This window comes from Nymphalis io, chromosome 16 (genome assembly GCF_905147045.1).
Source record: "Nymphalis io chromosome 16, ilAglIoxx1.1, whole genome shotgun sequence".
Taxonomy (NCBI): domain Eukaryota; kingdom Metazoa; phylum Arthropoda; class Insecta; order Lepidoptera; family Nymphalidae; genus Nymphalis; species Nymphalis io.
The window spans coordinates 1,973,028-1,990,327 of record NC_065903.1 but is presented as its reverse complement, the minus strand read 5'-3'; the positions used below and the strand labels follow the sequence as shown (position 1 = coordinate 1,990,327).

Sequence of the window (17,300 nt, the reverse complement as noted above, 5' to 3'; positions counted from 1 at the left end):
CGCCCTTAGACATTGGCATTGTAAGAAATGTTCATCGCTTACATCACCAATACGCCACCAATTTAGGAACTAAGATGTTATGTCCCTTGTGCCTGTAATTACACTGTCTCACTCACCCTTCAAACCGGAACACAACAATACCGAGTACTGCTGTTTTGCGGTAGAATGTCTAACGAGTGGGTGGTACCTACCCAGAAGAGCTTGCACAAAGCTATACCACCAGCAAATTAATTATATTAAAGTAAATTAATTATATATAATGTGATGGCAAAAAAATATACACCAGATCGGTTTGCGGCGACATATGTATTTATACAAACATAGATACACACTTAAAAACTGAGATTACAACAAAGTTCTTTAATATATTATTGCTTTGGACTGTACTTCATAGTTAATGCATTACATTCAAGTATAATATTTCATTTTGTTAATTGCTGAATAATTTCTATTTCAACTATGAATATTTCCGTACATTGTAAGTGCTCTTATATGATCTTACAATGTAACCACCTAACCTCCAGTTTATGGAGCGCTGATCAAATTCAAATTTACCATTCTTACTAAATATTGAACGCTGATTGGTCACCTATTGCGTCATCGCCTGAAATCGACCAATGACCATTGATCGAGGCACAGGAATATATACACTGACAACATCCAAACTTGAAGCATCTACTGATAACTTCTCGAAAGAAAAACTCAATATTAATTCATTGGCACAACGCGGAATTTGCATCTAGGACCTCTGAGTCTGCAGCCTTATAAGATAGCGACTAGACCAACGCAGTCATTGACATTTCTTACAAGACATAATAGATTGTACACTAAATAAAACCACAATTACTGGACATCATGTAATAGCTAGGATTAGCATAATCGCTCACCAAACCACAGCCATACATATGTACGTACCCATACGTGATCGGTTAACCAAATTTTAGATTTATTTCTAATTGTTTAACAACGCTCCAAAGGCGTTGGAGAATTTTCAACTTATTACATTATTATCAATGAGATGATAGATGTATTACTAGTTTTTTATTGTAACTTTGTCTGAGATTACTAATTAATTAACAAACTTTTATAAACATTATATGATTTTAATAGACAGTAAAGGGTTTATATAGTTCGATTTAAATTTAACATTTAATTGAATATTTTTGTTCCTTCAATTTTATTCATGGTCAGTCAAAACGGTTCAAATCGATTTAGTTTGTGCGGTTGATCGACTAAAATCGACTCGACTCGGTTTAATAGCTCCGAAAACGATTTTCAAAAACTATTCTATTGTATTGCGAGAGAATAAAAAAACAAAATAAAGACGTCAAATCAAATACTATAAAATAAAGTGAATTAAGCGGTCGATTACAACATATAAAAGACTTTGTCTGGTAATGTACTAAAAAAATTTTAAATTTAACAAGTACACAGTGTGAAATTTAACATCGCGTCATTATATCAGCTGAATATAACCGAAACCAGCAGGGTTATCGATTGTTCAAGCTACATTTCAAGCTATTCACTATTATATTAAGATTGGTACAATTTTTTTATAACGAATTCGTTTGCAATGCCTTTTTCTTTTTAGGATCGAACCAGAGACTTTTACATCGCTAGGCAGCCCGGAAAGATTGCGCTTTTTATACATATATACATACATATATGTAAACAACATGTACGCTTAATTGGAGTAAATAGAAATATTAATAAATCCTTAAAATAAATAAATATATACGCTGTATCCGCTATGCTTACGGATGGCAGAATTGTCTACGAGACGTAAAAAGCGACAATAAAAAACGCTTCGTAACATTTGAATTTTGCAAGTACGTGACGTAAGAACAATTAATATTTTAAAAATCACGTTACAAAACGGATTATATTAATCTACTTGAATAAAGTATATTTAGTTTTTATCCAATGTCCTATTTGAAAGCACAATCAATTTTCATTAAATTCCATATTATATTCAATAATAGGTACATTCGGAGAATAAATATATAATATATATTTCATTTACGACTTCCTTACAAAATGAAAGCAAACCCGTAGCTTAAACGAACAAGTGTTCCGCAATGATGACACTTATTGAATAAAAAAATATAAGATATTAACCTTTTTTATTAAAATTTAATATAACGTTGTAAGATTAAAAGGTGAGCAGAAAAAATCCTTATTAAGATTTTCCCCTAAAAAATTCTTAATTACAGAAAATATTGTTATTAAACCTAATGAGGTAAAATATAGGATTAAAAGAAATGTTTTCATTTGCCTCGCAAAAACCTCGCTGAATAAGTAATACAAAAGAAAAATCACCGCTTGTGATTAAAATCCAGCGAAAATACGATGCAATCAAAATAATAACACTGTATTAAGTCAGTCAAACAATATGGCCAAAGTTTGTTAAATAACAAATTGTTACTGACACGTACTGCGATTTTAGACGATTTAGTTTTTATGGACGTTATCTATTGTGAATGGCAACCCTGGGCCAATCACCGGGCGGAATATTTGCCGCGTTTTAATGCCAGTGACATCATAATATGCCAGCGACCTAGCGAGGCCGTCGTTTCTGCTACATTTGTGTTTGTTATTGCGTCTGATTCTTGTGTCATCGATCTTGTACATACATCATTAGACTTCAACGCTTGAAGCTCGAAATATCATTATTATGAATGAAACAGTATTTGACGATTTTTAAATCATAACTGATTAACTCATAAACGGTTAACGTTTCGTTCCCGCTCATTGTAATCAATTATCATTTATGATGAAAGTTTGTCTTTGATGTTTCGATTTTATTTCGTTCGGAAAACTGAATACAATAATAGAAATAATAAACACATAACTATAATATTTGCATCGTACTCATAAAGCAAACGAAATCAAATTATACATTTTTATTACTTTATCATAATTTTTCTTTCCCTTGGACAGTTTTAAATTTAATATATATATATATTAATATGTCAAATTTATCAATTTATATTCGTACATTAACAAGCAACAACTATTTTTTATGTAATATTTGCATAAGATTTTAAATCTATAAAACTTTTATATTACGTAAAGACATATATTTTAGGCAAGCAACCTTTAAACCTGATTAGAAACCAGAAATTCTATTTCAATTTATTGCCTTAGCTCTTACAATCTTACAATTAAAAAAAAAAAACATTTAATGAGTATTGTTTACAGCTCGTATATAGTAAATCTACATTGACGAACCAGACATCGTAATTGCAAATAAACACAATTAAAAATAATTAACTTACATAATAATAGCTTTTATAATTTATGAATCAAAATCACTGGTTCATTAATTTTTATTGCTTGGTAACTATAAAATAAAATCATATTGCTTTACAGAAATACGCTCCATATTTTCTTTAAAGAGATTATTATCACGGACAGACAAGTACTTCTATTATTAAAGTAATTAACTCGTATCAAATTTTAATTCGGACAACTAGATCTGATATGGAGGAACCATGGGGAGCCGAGTAAAGGTGGAAAAACTTTAACACACTACAATACCTAAATACCTACTTGGTCAAAATTACTACATATATACCTCGTTGGGATAATGGTTAATTCATTGTAAAGATTGGACCATTAAAACATTAACAGAATTTTATTTTAAGCAATTCGTAGCTACCCGGAGTTAGGAAGCGGTTACACTCCCGCGGAAAACACGTCACGTCTGATCTTTTTTCGTTTGTGTCAACATTTCCATCTCATTGTAGTATAAGAAAGAGCGAATAGAAACTAGGCGTACAATAGCTATCTATATCCTATTGCAATTTCAGGAGAAGTAAAAACAAATACGCTTTTTCACATTTAATTGGTGCGACGTCATTGGTCGATGATCATGAATAATCTGCGGTATTCATTATCAATTCGTGAAAAAGTTGCAAATTGAAATATCACCGAAGTTGTTACCGTAATTTTAGAAATAAAATTAAAGGATATAATAATTTAAGTGAAATAATTATAAAGAAAGTAGTTCAGTTTGTAGTGTTATCTTGTATTATATAGCAGAGCTTTTTTATCGCATGGTACTCTGTACTCCTTCTTGGTTTGGAATAGGCCGAATAGGCTATATATTTGCACACTTATTAAGGCTGTACAACTGTATGTCCTGCTTAGAGTAGCTACTCTTGGAGATCGACGACATACCCGAAATTCTACTTTAGTGACCTTACTATTAACATATAAGATTATACTGCAAATGACTTCTCTTCTATATATTTTCATGATAGGTAATATATTAAGCAGAATCTTGCCTTGCTAGGCCGGGAAAACGCTAGACAGAAGAAGAAGAAGAGAAGAAGATAGATAATATATACAAGTTATCTAGATGATTGGGGTAAGTAACAAAATAAAATAAATTGCTTTATAATTTCTAAATCTTTGTTCACATATTCCGATCTTCCTGCCTTATATATATACATAAGTGACAGTTCGTTTGGTTACCAATTAACAGCACAGAGAACGATAACATACAAGAGCTTACAAAAATCTTGAATTGGAGTTTTTGTTTGTACTCACAGTTACAGATATTTTAATTTTCCTCGTTTCCTACAATGACTATATATTTTATTATTATTACAAACTTATATCAAACTGGACGCTTGAAACATCGCAAGTCAATTTGAACCAGTTTTTACCGGATCAAGCTGGAATTTGGCACACGTATCTAGTTCCGACAACCTTGACCTGATTGTAGGCAAGGATGTGTTTTAGAAGGGAGCTCCTTAACGGTGACTAGTATCGACATTGAATACATTGCATACACAAATGTATATATGTAATAATGCATTTTTTTCTTAATATATATTTTTTGTGATAAAATGTTACAGGATTTCTCCTTATGATAGAAACTATAGGGTAAAATTTTGACGAGACCAAAACAGAATACTTAGAAGTTGTTTATGATTTATTTACTTATATCGACTAGCCAACAGCGTTTTACAAGCTCATAATACTGTGTAGTTAATTATGTGAACACAGTCCGAGAGAAAATCACCGGTTCGGGCGCTTTCGTACGATCACGAGGAAAAAACTGTAACAGAAGCACTAAAACTTTTATAACGGTGTTATTATAGATCTTAGAAATTCTTTTCTAAATTCCGCACTACATGGGTTTTATTCGTGTAATAAATCGTCTGTATGTCTGTGTAATTTACACACGCACATCGCGAATATATATAAATGTCAATATTAGATTTTACTGTTCATAAAAAAATAAATATATTAAAAAAACCATTTCGTTTTTATTTTCTTTTCGATCAAATAAGAACCTCTTAGAAGTTGTAAGATAAGTATTAATTTGCTAACAAGCTTTTTGAACAGGTGTAGCAATTTTCAACATTTTTAAATACTTCGTGATTTTATGTTAAAAATAATGCGAGAAATTCTAAACCGTAGTAGATACAAGTAGTATTAATTAGTTTTTTTATGCAAATGGTTTTGCTTCATATGCTTTATTTTTCAAGCGTTAATTGTCAATAATAAATAACAAAATTTACATACCTTTCTATGCATATTGAACTCGTTTTTCATGTAATTATCATATCATTGTATAGAAGGAATTCTAATAGGTCGCTCTTAAGGCTTTAGTAACCAATATCCACTCCACCAATAGAATAGTCTTGTTCAATTAATGTATTTAAAGAATTCGATCGATCGTCTACCTATCTATCTATTCTATACAATTGGTGTTTTCAGAAGGACCTTAGTGGGAAAATTAAACGTAAAATGTTACGTTTGCGTCATATAAATGTTCGAAAAATTCATCTGCAAAAACGTGCAACAACAATTAGCGTATGGTTATAGAATGGCGTTACTTTATACGTTTTTCTTGTAAGCAAACGTTATAGTTTGAGTTCAGTAAGTATGCCATTGCACTATCTTTACTCATGTCTAGACTGAGTTGACATACCTTATCGCCTGACTTCCTATTATCAGTAAAAGAGAGATTTTATGTACAACCCTTGCCATCTGACCTCATACCCTCAAAATTTTTGTATGCGCTAGTTAAATTAAAAATCTTTAATATTTTTTTATATATTCATTTATTCCAGAAGTTTCTATGATTGTGATGAAATAGTGCCAATTTTTTATTATTAAATTCGTATTCGAAGTTTTATGTAATATATTTGAATGTCTACGTTTTGAAAATTCACAACGATCTGAGGTCACTGAAGTCTATTTTTAGAAGCATAATATATTAAGCATAACTCTCACTCATAGGGGGGTATTTGCCTTAGTCTCTTAGTGCTCTAAGATCGGGATGGTTGGCGTTCTATGGGGGAGGCTTTCGCCAGTGGACGGCAAAAGGCTGAATATATATATATATATATATATAATATATTTACGTATATGAGGCAGAAGAAACATTTACAAACATGCACACTTAGAGTATATATATATATATATATATATATATATATATATATATTATAATCTATATATATATATATATATATATAGATTATAATATATATTATAATATATATATATATTAGAGTATATATATATATATATATACTCTAAGTGTGCATGTTTGTAAATGTTTCTTCTGCCTCATATACGTAAATATATTTTAAACAAATGAACTCGACCAATTTCATCCGCACTGCCAACTAGCCAATTTAAGTTTTAATTTTTTCTATAATACCTGATCACATTGTGTTCGGTCTAGAGATACAAACAATACAAAGATCTTCACAACCGTTTCTACCTCCACAATTGTTTACGAAACGAAATCGAAACTACAAACTTTGACTCAAATACCCGCGGTTATAATACTTATCTATCATTCATTATTCACTTTAGTAACTAATAACTATTTTCAAACTGACTTCGGACACGATTAGAATACGAGCTTAAGGTCGAATTTGAATGCACCGTTCCATATTTATATATTATCTTTTGTGTTTTATTTTTCGTAGCAAAAACGTTTACGTTTAATTTTTAAACAGTAATTCTAATAAGGTATTATTCCAATTAGAATCAACGCATGCCATATCTTTCAATTAACTCATCAAACCTGCCATTTTATCTCATTTTTTAAGATGATCAAAAGAAAATAATTATAGAAATGCCTCGGGTTAGAGAATGAAATAATTTCATTGTTTACCTATAGTTATACTCTGGACATAGCAGATACGTCAGTTTACGTATTCGGTACTATCTGGCACGTCTCTTGGTCACTAACCTGTCGTGTCTAGCTAGGAATCAGCGTGCGAGTATAATTAGCACGAGACATTCACTTCTCGTCTACTTTTTACTCATTTGGCCAGTGTCTTTTTTGCTTCATTCCCATGAAAGGTCACTCGCTGATTTTAGGCTGATAGATGCCAGGTGTCCGATCATTACCGAACTACATCGAACACAAAGAGTCATTTATTTACTATTAATATAACTCAAATATGTATGGAAGTGTATGCTTCGACTGATTTGAGAAATGTCCGATCGTTAGATAGACATAATTTTGTCGTATGAATTTGTAGGTACAATAGACGCAATGATACCAACCTTTTAATCCTGTAACATGATTTTAACAATATTTCATGTATCCGCAATTAATTATTTTGGTCTTATTACAGTGTCTCGTAAACAAAATTGGATTCCTTATCATTTTATACTTGCATCATGTTCAAACAAGTTTTCTTATTCTTTATAACTTAGGTTAAGTAGGCTTAAGGATTTTATTCTTTTAAAAATGTGTAAATATTTGATACGATTCATTTTAATTGTTGAATGTATTATTAATTCACATTAAAACTACGCCTTACACATAACCTACCAACCATATGTGAATAGTTTATTTCATTTACTTTTTAAAAATCCTGTTTAATCAATTTGTAATTGAAGATAACAAAGATAATTTCACTTAAAGTTTGCCTCCTGCACCAAACTTTACCTTATTACGTAATATAGTTAATATTAACAATGTTAAATAAAGCGTTACTTCATATTATTTTTGTCCAAACATCTGAACGGCTCCTATATCTAATTGTTATCAATTTAACGTACTAATTTATTCTTTGTATATTTATATACATTTCCATTTCACACAGCATTGCCACTACAATATCTAAGAAAACATATCTATAGCCTACCTTAGCCAATAGAGTATCGACTTTGACATCTAATTGTCTATGACATTCACTATGGTTTTTACTCATTCAGTTGGAATAGGTTTTTGAAGAAAATCTTATCTACGATAAATACCAGCCTGATTATATAAAAAGGGTTCCACAAGATCTTTTGACAGACTTTTGAGTGCAGGATTGTATTAAATATAAATCTGATCGGAATGTAGATTCCACCGAGAAGAAACGGCAAGACTCTCTGTAGATACTAAGATAGAAACTGTTAATGGTGATATCTCAAACGGTTTTATAGTCACATTAATTAAGTTTAATTGTTATATTTCTAACACACTTTGTTTAAAATGCGTTTGGACTCTACTACCACTTACCATCAGGTGGAGTAGAGTCATTTGCCATCCCGGCGCATATAAAAAAAAATATATATATATATATATTGGACCAGTGTTGTTATAACTGTAATATTAGCGCGCTACTCAACAATAACATTGCATAATAGAGATGAGCTTCAAATCAGCCAAGGGATAAAAAATCCCACGAACAACAATTTCAGCCCCAAGAAACGCAACTGGCACGGAACACAATCAATGAAGATGTCATCGTCGAAGACTCCTTTGGAAACTCACTAATAATACTAATATTATAAATGGGAAAGAAGTCGAGATGGCCCAGTGGTAAGAAAGCGTGAATCTTAACCGATGAACGTGGGTTCAAACCCGGGCAAGCACCTCTGAATTTTTATGTGGTTAATTTCTGTTTACAATTCATCTCGTGCTTCTCGGTGAAGGAAAACATCGTGAGGAAACCTACATGTGTCTAATATCATCGAAATTCTGCCACATGTGTATTCCACTAACCCGCATTGAAGCAGCGTGGTGGAATGAGCTCCAAACCTTCTCCTCAAAAAGGGAGACGAGGCCTTAGCCCAGCAGTGGGACATTTACAGGCTGTTACTTACTTACTAAACGGGAAAGTAGCTCTATCTGTCTGTTACGCTTTCACGGTTAAGCCACTGAACCGATTTTGATGGAATTTGGTATTGAGCAAGCTTGGACCCAAAGAAAGGACGAAAGCTAATTTTTTACCTAATACGAACAAAACCGCGGGCGAAAACTAATCCTAAATATATATGGATGACTAAACTGTCATCAATTGTCCTAAAATTTAAACTGTGACTCTGCCAGGTAATAAAAACATACAAGCATCTGAAAATAAATTAAATCCACACCATATGAGAACACACTAGGCACAGACAGCACGTCTATGGAGATACGATTAACGAAATATAAAAAAATACGAAAAGCAACATCGCTTGGTAGAGCGATATATATTGGCAAAGATTCTAATCAGAGCTCAAGAGATTTAACACTAAATTTTGTCATATATATAGATGATGTAAGCTTTGTATGAAGTAAATAATACGTATTACGAATGAATATCATATATCAATAAATTGGTAAGTTTATACTTCGGACACCTGTTTTTACAATCACTATCAGATGATTCATTGATGTATACATACATTTGCAGCGCTTTCTCGATTTAATTAAAAAAAATAAAATCGTAAAACTATTGTAACTGGCCACTAATAATATTTGAATTACCTCAATATAGTTTTTTAACAATCGATCATTAAATAAAAATTTAATTAGTTTACAGTTTCCAGCGCTGGTGCATCGCTTGATATCGCTGTATCGTAATACAAGAATGGGCGTAAAATATATGATCTCATCTGTGACATGCGTCAGAGTACTTTATTTAGTATAAAGTTCATAAATTAAGACTTAATAAGAATTGACCTGCACATGGGAGGCTGGTACTAGTTTTTCTCGATTTTCGGTTAAGGAAAATTCGTAGAATATTCAATTTTGAGAAACGACCTCGTCTCATCGTGATTGGCATTTAAAAATAGCTGATTTATCATAAATCTATGAAAGATACTTAACGAATTTAGGAACGCAATCGATGATTAAACTTATAAATATTTAATAAAGACTGCTTACTTAAAATATGTTTGTTATTAATTAAATATTAAAATGATTGTCTTGTGTGAATTGCAGGAATAAATTAAACCATATAACAGATTAAAAAAAATTAAAGTTTGCACAAACTTAAATACAACATTGTAGCGTGACATTGTATTGTCTACATGTATTGACACAGGGTGTATAAATAAGGAATTGTAACAAAAAAGCCAAGAGACAGAATCCACAACCTTGGCTCAGGCGGTACACTCACCGCATTTGGTAGAACAGAGGCACGGCGGGGTGGCGGGGTCCAACCTTGAAGGAGACGACGAACTCGCGCCGGAATGCAAACAAGACCTGCCAGCCACTTGCCGAAATTATACCGTATACGTAAAACGCGAAGATTAATTGTTACTAAAACACAAGTCCGTCTTCTAGAATGTATGTTCTCTGATACTATTTAAAAATTAATATATTATATATACTAACACGTGTATTCAAAGCGAAGGCTATATTTGTATCCGTATAGCACATCACGCGTTACCATCTCATTTCATCGCATATTTATTGTGTAATAAATTAACAATATACATTATCATTTGCAAAAAATGTATCGATCGATAGATTTATTTTTTAAAATTGGCGCTGTTTCTTTGAACACAAAATCATTCTTAACTAATTTGATAGAACTAAACGCCTCCAATTTCTTAAAAGCATCAGCTGCACCGCTGACCTACTTTTCTCCCTCCAATTTACCCTTCAAAGGATCATTTTATATAATACACGTTAAATACGCAATATATATACATGCTTTTTGCATGCAATTCCCTAACAAAGTTCGCTCTAAAACGGCTCTAAAACTAGGCATAATAGTTTGACCATCTGCCCTGTAATATCAATATAGATAGATAGATAAGTTCAACTTCTACACAAAATACACGAAACTAGCACATAGGTGTTAATGGTCCAGGTTTGTATCTGTGCGTAAATTTGGAGAAGTCACTCGTAATATATTCACATTGTCTCACTAAATGTTTGTTCCATTATCTGCCTTGATAATAGATAACGTGCACAGTAGACGCATGTCTCGACTTATTCCTAATAGGTATTAAATTTGTTACAAAACCTAAAACAATTTGCGAAAAAAAAGATTTTAAACATTATATATATATATATATATGTCAGTGATTATTACCAAACAAATTGTATATCGAGAGTGAATTGTGACTTTTGTATTCAATATTTCATTTTAAATTGCATCCTGTATTGTCTCTAAGCCTATGTTTATACATAACCGTCCACCATAAATTTTTTTTATAATTTTTCTTTTTTGTTTCAGAAGTATTCATTTTTCAAATTCCGCCCATTCTTCGTATAAAAGATTTTTTTTAAATATTACTATTATTTAAAGATATTTATTTAAAATATAAAAAACTTTGAAAATAGAACGTAATATAACAAACGTCACATTAAAGCATTGCCATACATAAAGTCACTGTATTTAATCTCATAGTTTTGCCTATACTGCGGCGGCAGCGACCTGTCCGAAGGCTATCCGGCATCTCAAGCCACATTATATAACGAGTAGACAAACTCGGACACTATGCGGGTGAAATTTAACTCTGACACGATTCGCAGACATTTCTCGATTAAAATGAACTTTTAATTAGTCTGATTTTATTTCGCGAGTATTTTTTTACTTTAATAAGGATATTACGATATATGTCTATAAAAAAAACCGAGATGGCCCAGTGGTTAGAGCACTTGAATCTTAACCGATGATTGCGGGTTCAAATCCATTGAATGTTCATGGGTTTAATTCCTGTTCATTTGAGCAGTTCCAAACCTTCTTCAAGAGGAGCCCTTAGCCCAGCAGTGGAACATTTACTTTTATTTAGTATATGTCATTATATATTAACAAAATATTTATTTCATCTCGTGCTTTCGGTGAAGATAGTTCAAATGTGACCCGTCTTATAGTTTTTCTATACTCATAGAACAGTTAAATATATAAACTGTTATGCATCCAGATTGAGAACGTGCAGGGAACGCGAGCAAGGTAAGTAAATACGCTCTCGCAACCTATTTAGTGCTGTATTTTTAAATAGCTTCATAGTCAAGGTTGAATGTTTGCAATGTTTCATCAAGTGAACCTAGAACAGAGGCGGAACCTATAACAATAATATCTATTTATATATATGGGTAAAAATAAATTTACGTCAGCTGCGAGGTCAAAGTACATACGGAGATAATTAATACAAATATCATTGCTATTGTCATCAGGAATTGACTTTGCTATCTCGAGATCCATTCCCCTAGTTTATCAAAGTAATTTTATAAAGACGTTAATTTTGTTGTTTGTTTCGACATGTAGTATGTTAATATGTTGCACAGTTTTGGAGATACCTACAGCTTAATATGTCGACGAAGTCGGAGAGAAAATAGTCGGTCCAGGCGCTTTTGAAGGGAACGCTGCCAAAACTATGACAGCATAAATCTATATTTTATAGATAACTCCAATAATCATTAAAATGTTTAAAGTAGAGGAAAGAAAACTACAACCGTTGTTTTCTTTAATTGCCAGAAGGTTTGAATATTTATCAATATAAATAACATACTAATTTCAAACGTTTTATGTAAATAAATATTGCCATTTGCCAAATATAGACCGGTAGTTTTAGAAATATTGCGACATATATTTAAATGAACGCATGAAAAAAATACGCAGTGCGTTTTGTACAATGCATTATCAGAAGCACATTACTCGCGATTAGATCGGTTCGCGAATGTTTATTCGTGTCTCCTTGGTTAAAATATATAGTAGTAAAACCCTTATTATATGCGTATGAAATCGGGATTAATTAATTAAAATCAGTTGAAGTATACAATCAAAAAAATACTTTATTTACGTTGGTTCCGATTGCAAGAGCTTATCGTCATTATTTCATGACAACTGTGTCAGTAGTATCCATTCTAACTCTCGGTACCAGTAGGGCTATTCTATAAAAAGAGACTCGAAACTCTCTGCAGAAAACGGCCGTGGAATGTCAGAAAGTAATATAAATAAAAAGCAACAAAATAGTATATCACCATAAGTCGGTTGTCGACATTTCACGGGTGAGTAATGAAGTGACTATCTAATACTATCTGATCTAACAGAATCGCACTATTGAGGTTAACCAATATCGGTTTGCAATTCATAGTTTTTGGCATATCGGTGTAATGCGTTCGGTTTCACGCAAAAATTAGTACTTAACACATTTGGCATTGAACTCTCACGATAGCTTTTAGCTTGGAGATTGTCACAGGGTATATAGGACATTTATATTTTGTATATATAAAATGATAAAATATATGATATCAACGTAATTGCCTAATTATTTATATTAAAAATGATTACAATATGATTTATAACCACAATGTTAATTTATTTATATAACCACATTATAATGATTTTAATAAATATGATATGTATATTGATGTTTATTTACATCAATATCTTGTTTTTTTTAAATAATTCAAATATACCTAAGACTGAAATTAAATTAAAAAAAAAGCAAATAACTAATCAACATATATTCTATAGATTCAATAAAACAAACAACTTTTATTAATTTACCTCGTTAACCGCGTCCACTCAACACAAATAAAAATTAATCGGTAAGTAAATGTAAATGTTACAGCCGAAAAGATATTAGCTTAATGGCGGGACATTTGTTTTTCGTTTAAAAAAATATAAATTCAAGAGCGCAGGTACGGAATAAAAGTGAAAATCATAAAAATGAGACTTAATGACCTCTACAGAAGCAAATGCGACAAGAGCGAGAAAATGTACTCCTTATTAAGTATAAGAATATAATTTGTTAAGCAAGACAAGCTGTTTTTTTGTTTTTTCTTACAAACAACCAATATTTTACAACTTAAAAATTTGTGTATTATTTAGTAGTTGCGTAACATGGCAATATTTTGCATTTTTTTTTTCAAGAACAATTACATCGGAAGTTAATGGCGTAGTTACACGCCAGAAAAGAGAAAATATATATATATATATCGGATGTTTATTATATGAATTGTATCAGTAGCCCAAAGGTCACTCGATATTGTTTTTAAAGTCGAGTTGTATCAGGACAAAGAGATGAATTAGACATACATCAAAATGATTTCTTAAAGAGATTCATAACATTTCACCATCAAACGAAAAGCTTTGTATGATTGTATTAAAATATTAAGGGCTATGTGAACCAGTACTTTACATACACACGATTAAAATTAACTGAGATAAGCAAATGCACAAACAAACTAAGATAACTAGCAGACACCCATTGTTACCCAACAATAAAGATTGCTTAATAGTTTATTATATATTGATTAATAGTTTGGAAAAGAGTAACTACTCAACTTCTTACCGGTTCCTCTAGATATAATTAATTAAATTATCTTTTTAATTTCTTTGAATTATAAATAAAATCTAATAATAGATATGTAGATTTCCTCACAATGTTTTACTTCACAGCCGAGCATGAAATGAATTGTTAACACAAATTAAGAACATGAAAATTCAGAGATGCTTGCCTGAGTTTGAACTTCGAATAATGGATACTAATAAAATTTAGGTCTTCCCACCACTAGGCCATCACATAAATTAATTTTCTGTAAACATATTCAATTTTTATATTGACAGAAACTATAATATTACCAACGGAATCCTCCAGTACAATGCACAATTAAATGCCAATTGAAACAAAAATATTACAAAACTTATGCAATTTATAAAATATCAAATATCACAAAAGGGGCAAAGCTTTTAATTGGTCACATAAAATATAAAATAGTTTCAATGAAATAAAACAAATCACAACAAAAACAATATGTACTTATTTCAATAACATTGTGCAATACAATCTGATTACACAATGTACTGCAAAATATTGCACAATCATAGTCAATAACTTAAATAACAATTAAGCGTTTGTACATAATTTTATTAACATAACAATTGGATTGAAAAATAAAAGGAATTTTTAGTTTTATTTCAATGTAGAAGGTCCAATTCTGCACATTTCGAATCGTGCAATTTAATTAATGCAGTGCAAGCATAGTAAACATAGAAGAATAAAAATACAGGTACAAGTTATATAGTAAAGAAAATATATATTTTTTAACGATTGTAACATATATTTAACCAAAAAAACTATGTACAGTCATTTTTATAATATATAAAATTAAAATAAAAAAACAAAATACACATTACAAATGTATAGCAAAAACACGCCTTCTCAAAGATTGTATCCAAATCGCTGGCACAATTGCCTCTCTGCACTGCTAGACTCAGCCTTTGGGCTAAATAAGCGCCAGCTTTTGGGTCACCAGTAAATAAATTAAATTATAATATAATATATTTATATTAACAACGCCTTGCCTTATTGTGTATTTCTTCTGGTTGCAGGAAATTGTGTAATCTTGCCTGAATGGCTACCAACCAGATATCAATTACTCTACCTCAAAGGATTGTGTTTGCAATTTTGTGCAATTAGCTAGTGTAATTACAAGCTTGACAGACCTAACATTGTGAACTGCGTCACATTCATAAATTAGGTTTATAAATTTTATATCAGTAGTAGTCTCTCTGTTGGCGAAGGTGATCAAGTGTTATTAGATTACACATATGCTTCAAGAAATTTAAAGAAACAAGTGTACTTGTGTAAAGAATGATTGAGCCTGGGTAAGATTGTTTAGCTTTTTTTCACTTTAAAAAAAAAAGTAAAGTATATTATAAAATGAGCCACTTTAGCGTAAAAAAAATAACCGATATATTACAGTGATAAATGAAGAATTACTGTATAACATAACAAAATATTTTAAGTAATTTGTTTTTTTTTTTTATACAATAGAAAGGCAGACGAGCATATGGGCCACCTGATGGTAAGTGGTCACCAACGCCCATAGACATTGGCATTATAAGAAATGTTAACCATCGCTTACATCGCCAATGTGCCACCAACCTTGGGAACTAAGATGTTATGTCCCTTGTGCCTGTAATTACACTGGCTCACTCACCCCTCAAACCAGAACACAACAATACCAAGTACTGCTGTTTCTAAGTCAGCTTCATACGCAATGCAAATTAAAGAGAAATTGTACTAAGAAAAATACATATTTACTATGTTTATTTATTTTTATTATCACAATCTTATAAGAATCAGATATCAAACAATCATCAGTGATAGATAAATAAGGTGATATTTGTAATGTAGTAAAAACAAGGCGTTATTTGTGTAAATTTATTTTATACTAAAATCGTCTCGCCAGGATTTTTCGAGAAAATTGTATAATTTAGACTATTCATAATTTTATTTATTATTATTGATACACAGTAAAAAGTGGTAATGTAATTTAGTTATTGTATACAGTTTTGTTATTCAACTAATATATTATGTTAAACTCATCAAAATAAAATTTTATTAAAAATTAAATTTTCATCAAATATAAGTATTTTTTTTATTTATTTTTATATGTAAGATTTACTTTCTTTAATTTGTAGAATTATTTACATATAAACTTTAGCAACTCTAGAAGAAAGCGACCAACAGGTGACTTAAGAGGTTATGTTTATACTGCAATTAATTTAAAGCATAATAAGAGTTCTATTTTCTTGTCACGTCAAGTTATAGATATAAGCAATCAGAAAGTAATATTTTGTTAAGTACTCATTCGCAATATACACGTAAAAAATTAGGATTCTTCAAGTAAACAAATGTTTTGAGGTTAGAAGACACTTACTTGCATTGAATCGGCACTTATTATTTCTGTTCCAAATTTTTGAGCTAATTCAACACCTAACTTAGTTTTTCCGGTCCCTGTAGCTCCTAATATTACAACCATAGGGATTTTAGACGATATCACAGACCTTAGGGCCATCACAACAACACTTGCACACACTTCACTCACTAACTAACTTCACGTTTATTTTGACAGATTCTCTCATATGGCGATACGTTCCATTTTTAGAAAAGGTCGTTCGTCATACAGCCAACTACTTATCATAGTATTTCACATGATCACTCTGTGTCACGTGTAATTATTTGTTTTGATAGTTAATATTACGCATCAAATGAATGTTGTTTAGTTGATATACAAAACAATAAACTTTCTCTATTTCTAAATCTACTGATATCGGTACTTAAATGAAATCCTGAATAGAACTAAATCT

At 31.0% G+C, this 17,300-nt stretch overlaps 1 protein-coding gene across 1 annotated transcript in view; it reads right to left on the bottom strand.

Moving 5' to 3' along the window:
• LOC126774468 (tRNA dimethylallyltransferase) overlaps window positions 1-17,083 on the bottom strand; it is a 240,990-nt gene extending 223,907 nt beyond the window's left edge. The window contains exon 1 of the mRNA XM_050496026.1: window positions 16,871-17,083. Within this exon, the coding sequence (XP_050351983.1) occupies window positions 16,871-17,008 (138 nt within the window). The 5' untranslated portion in view covers window positions 17,009-17,083. The remainder of the gene's footprint in view (window positions 1-16,870) is intronic.
• Window positions 17,084-17,300: the final 217 nt, after the last annotated feature.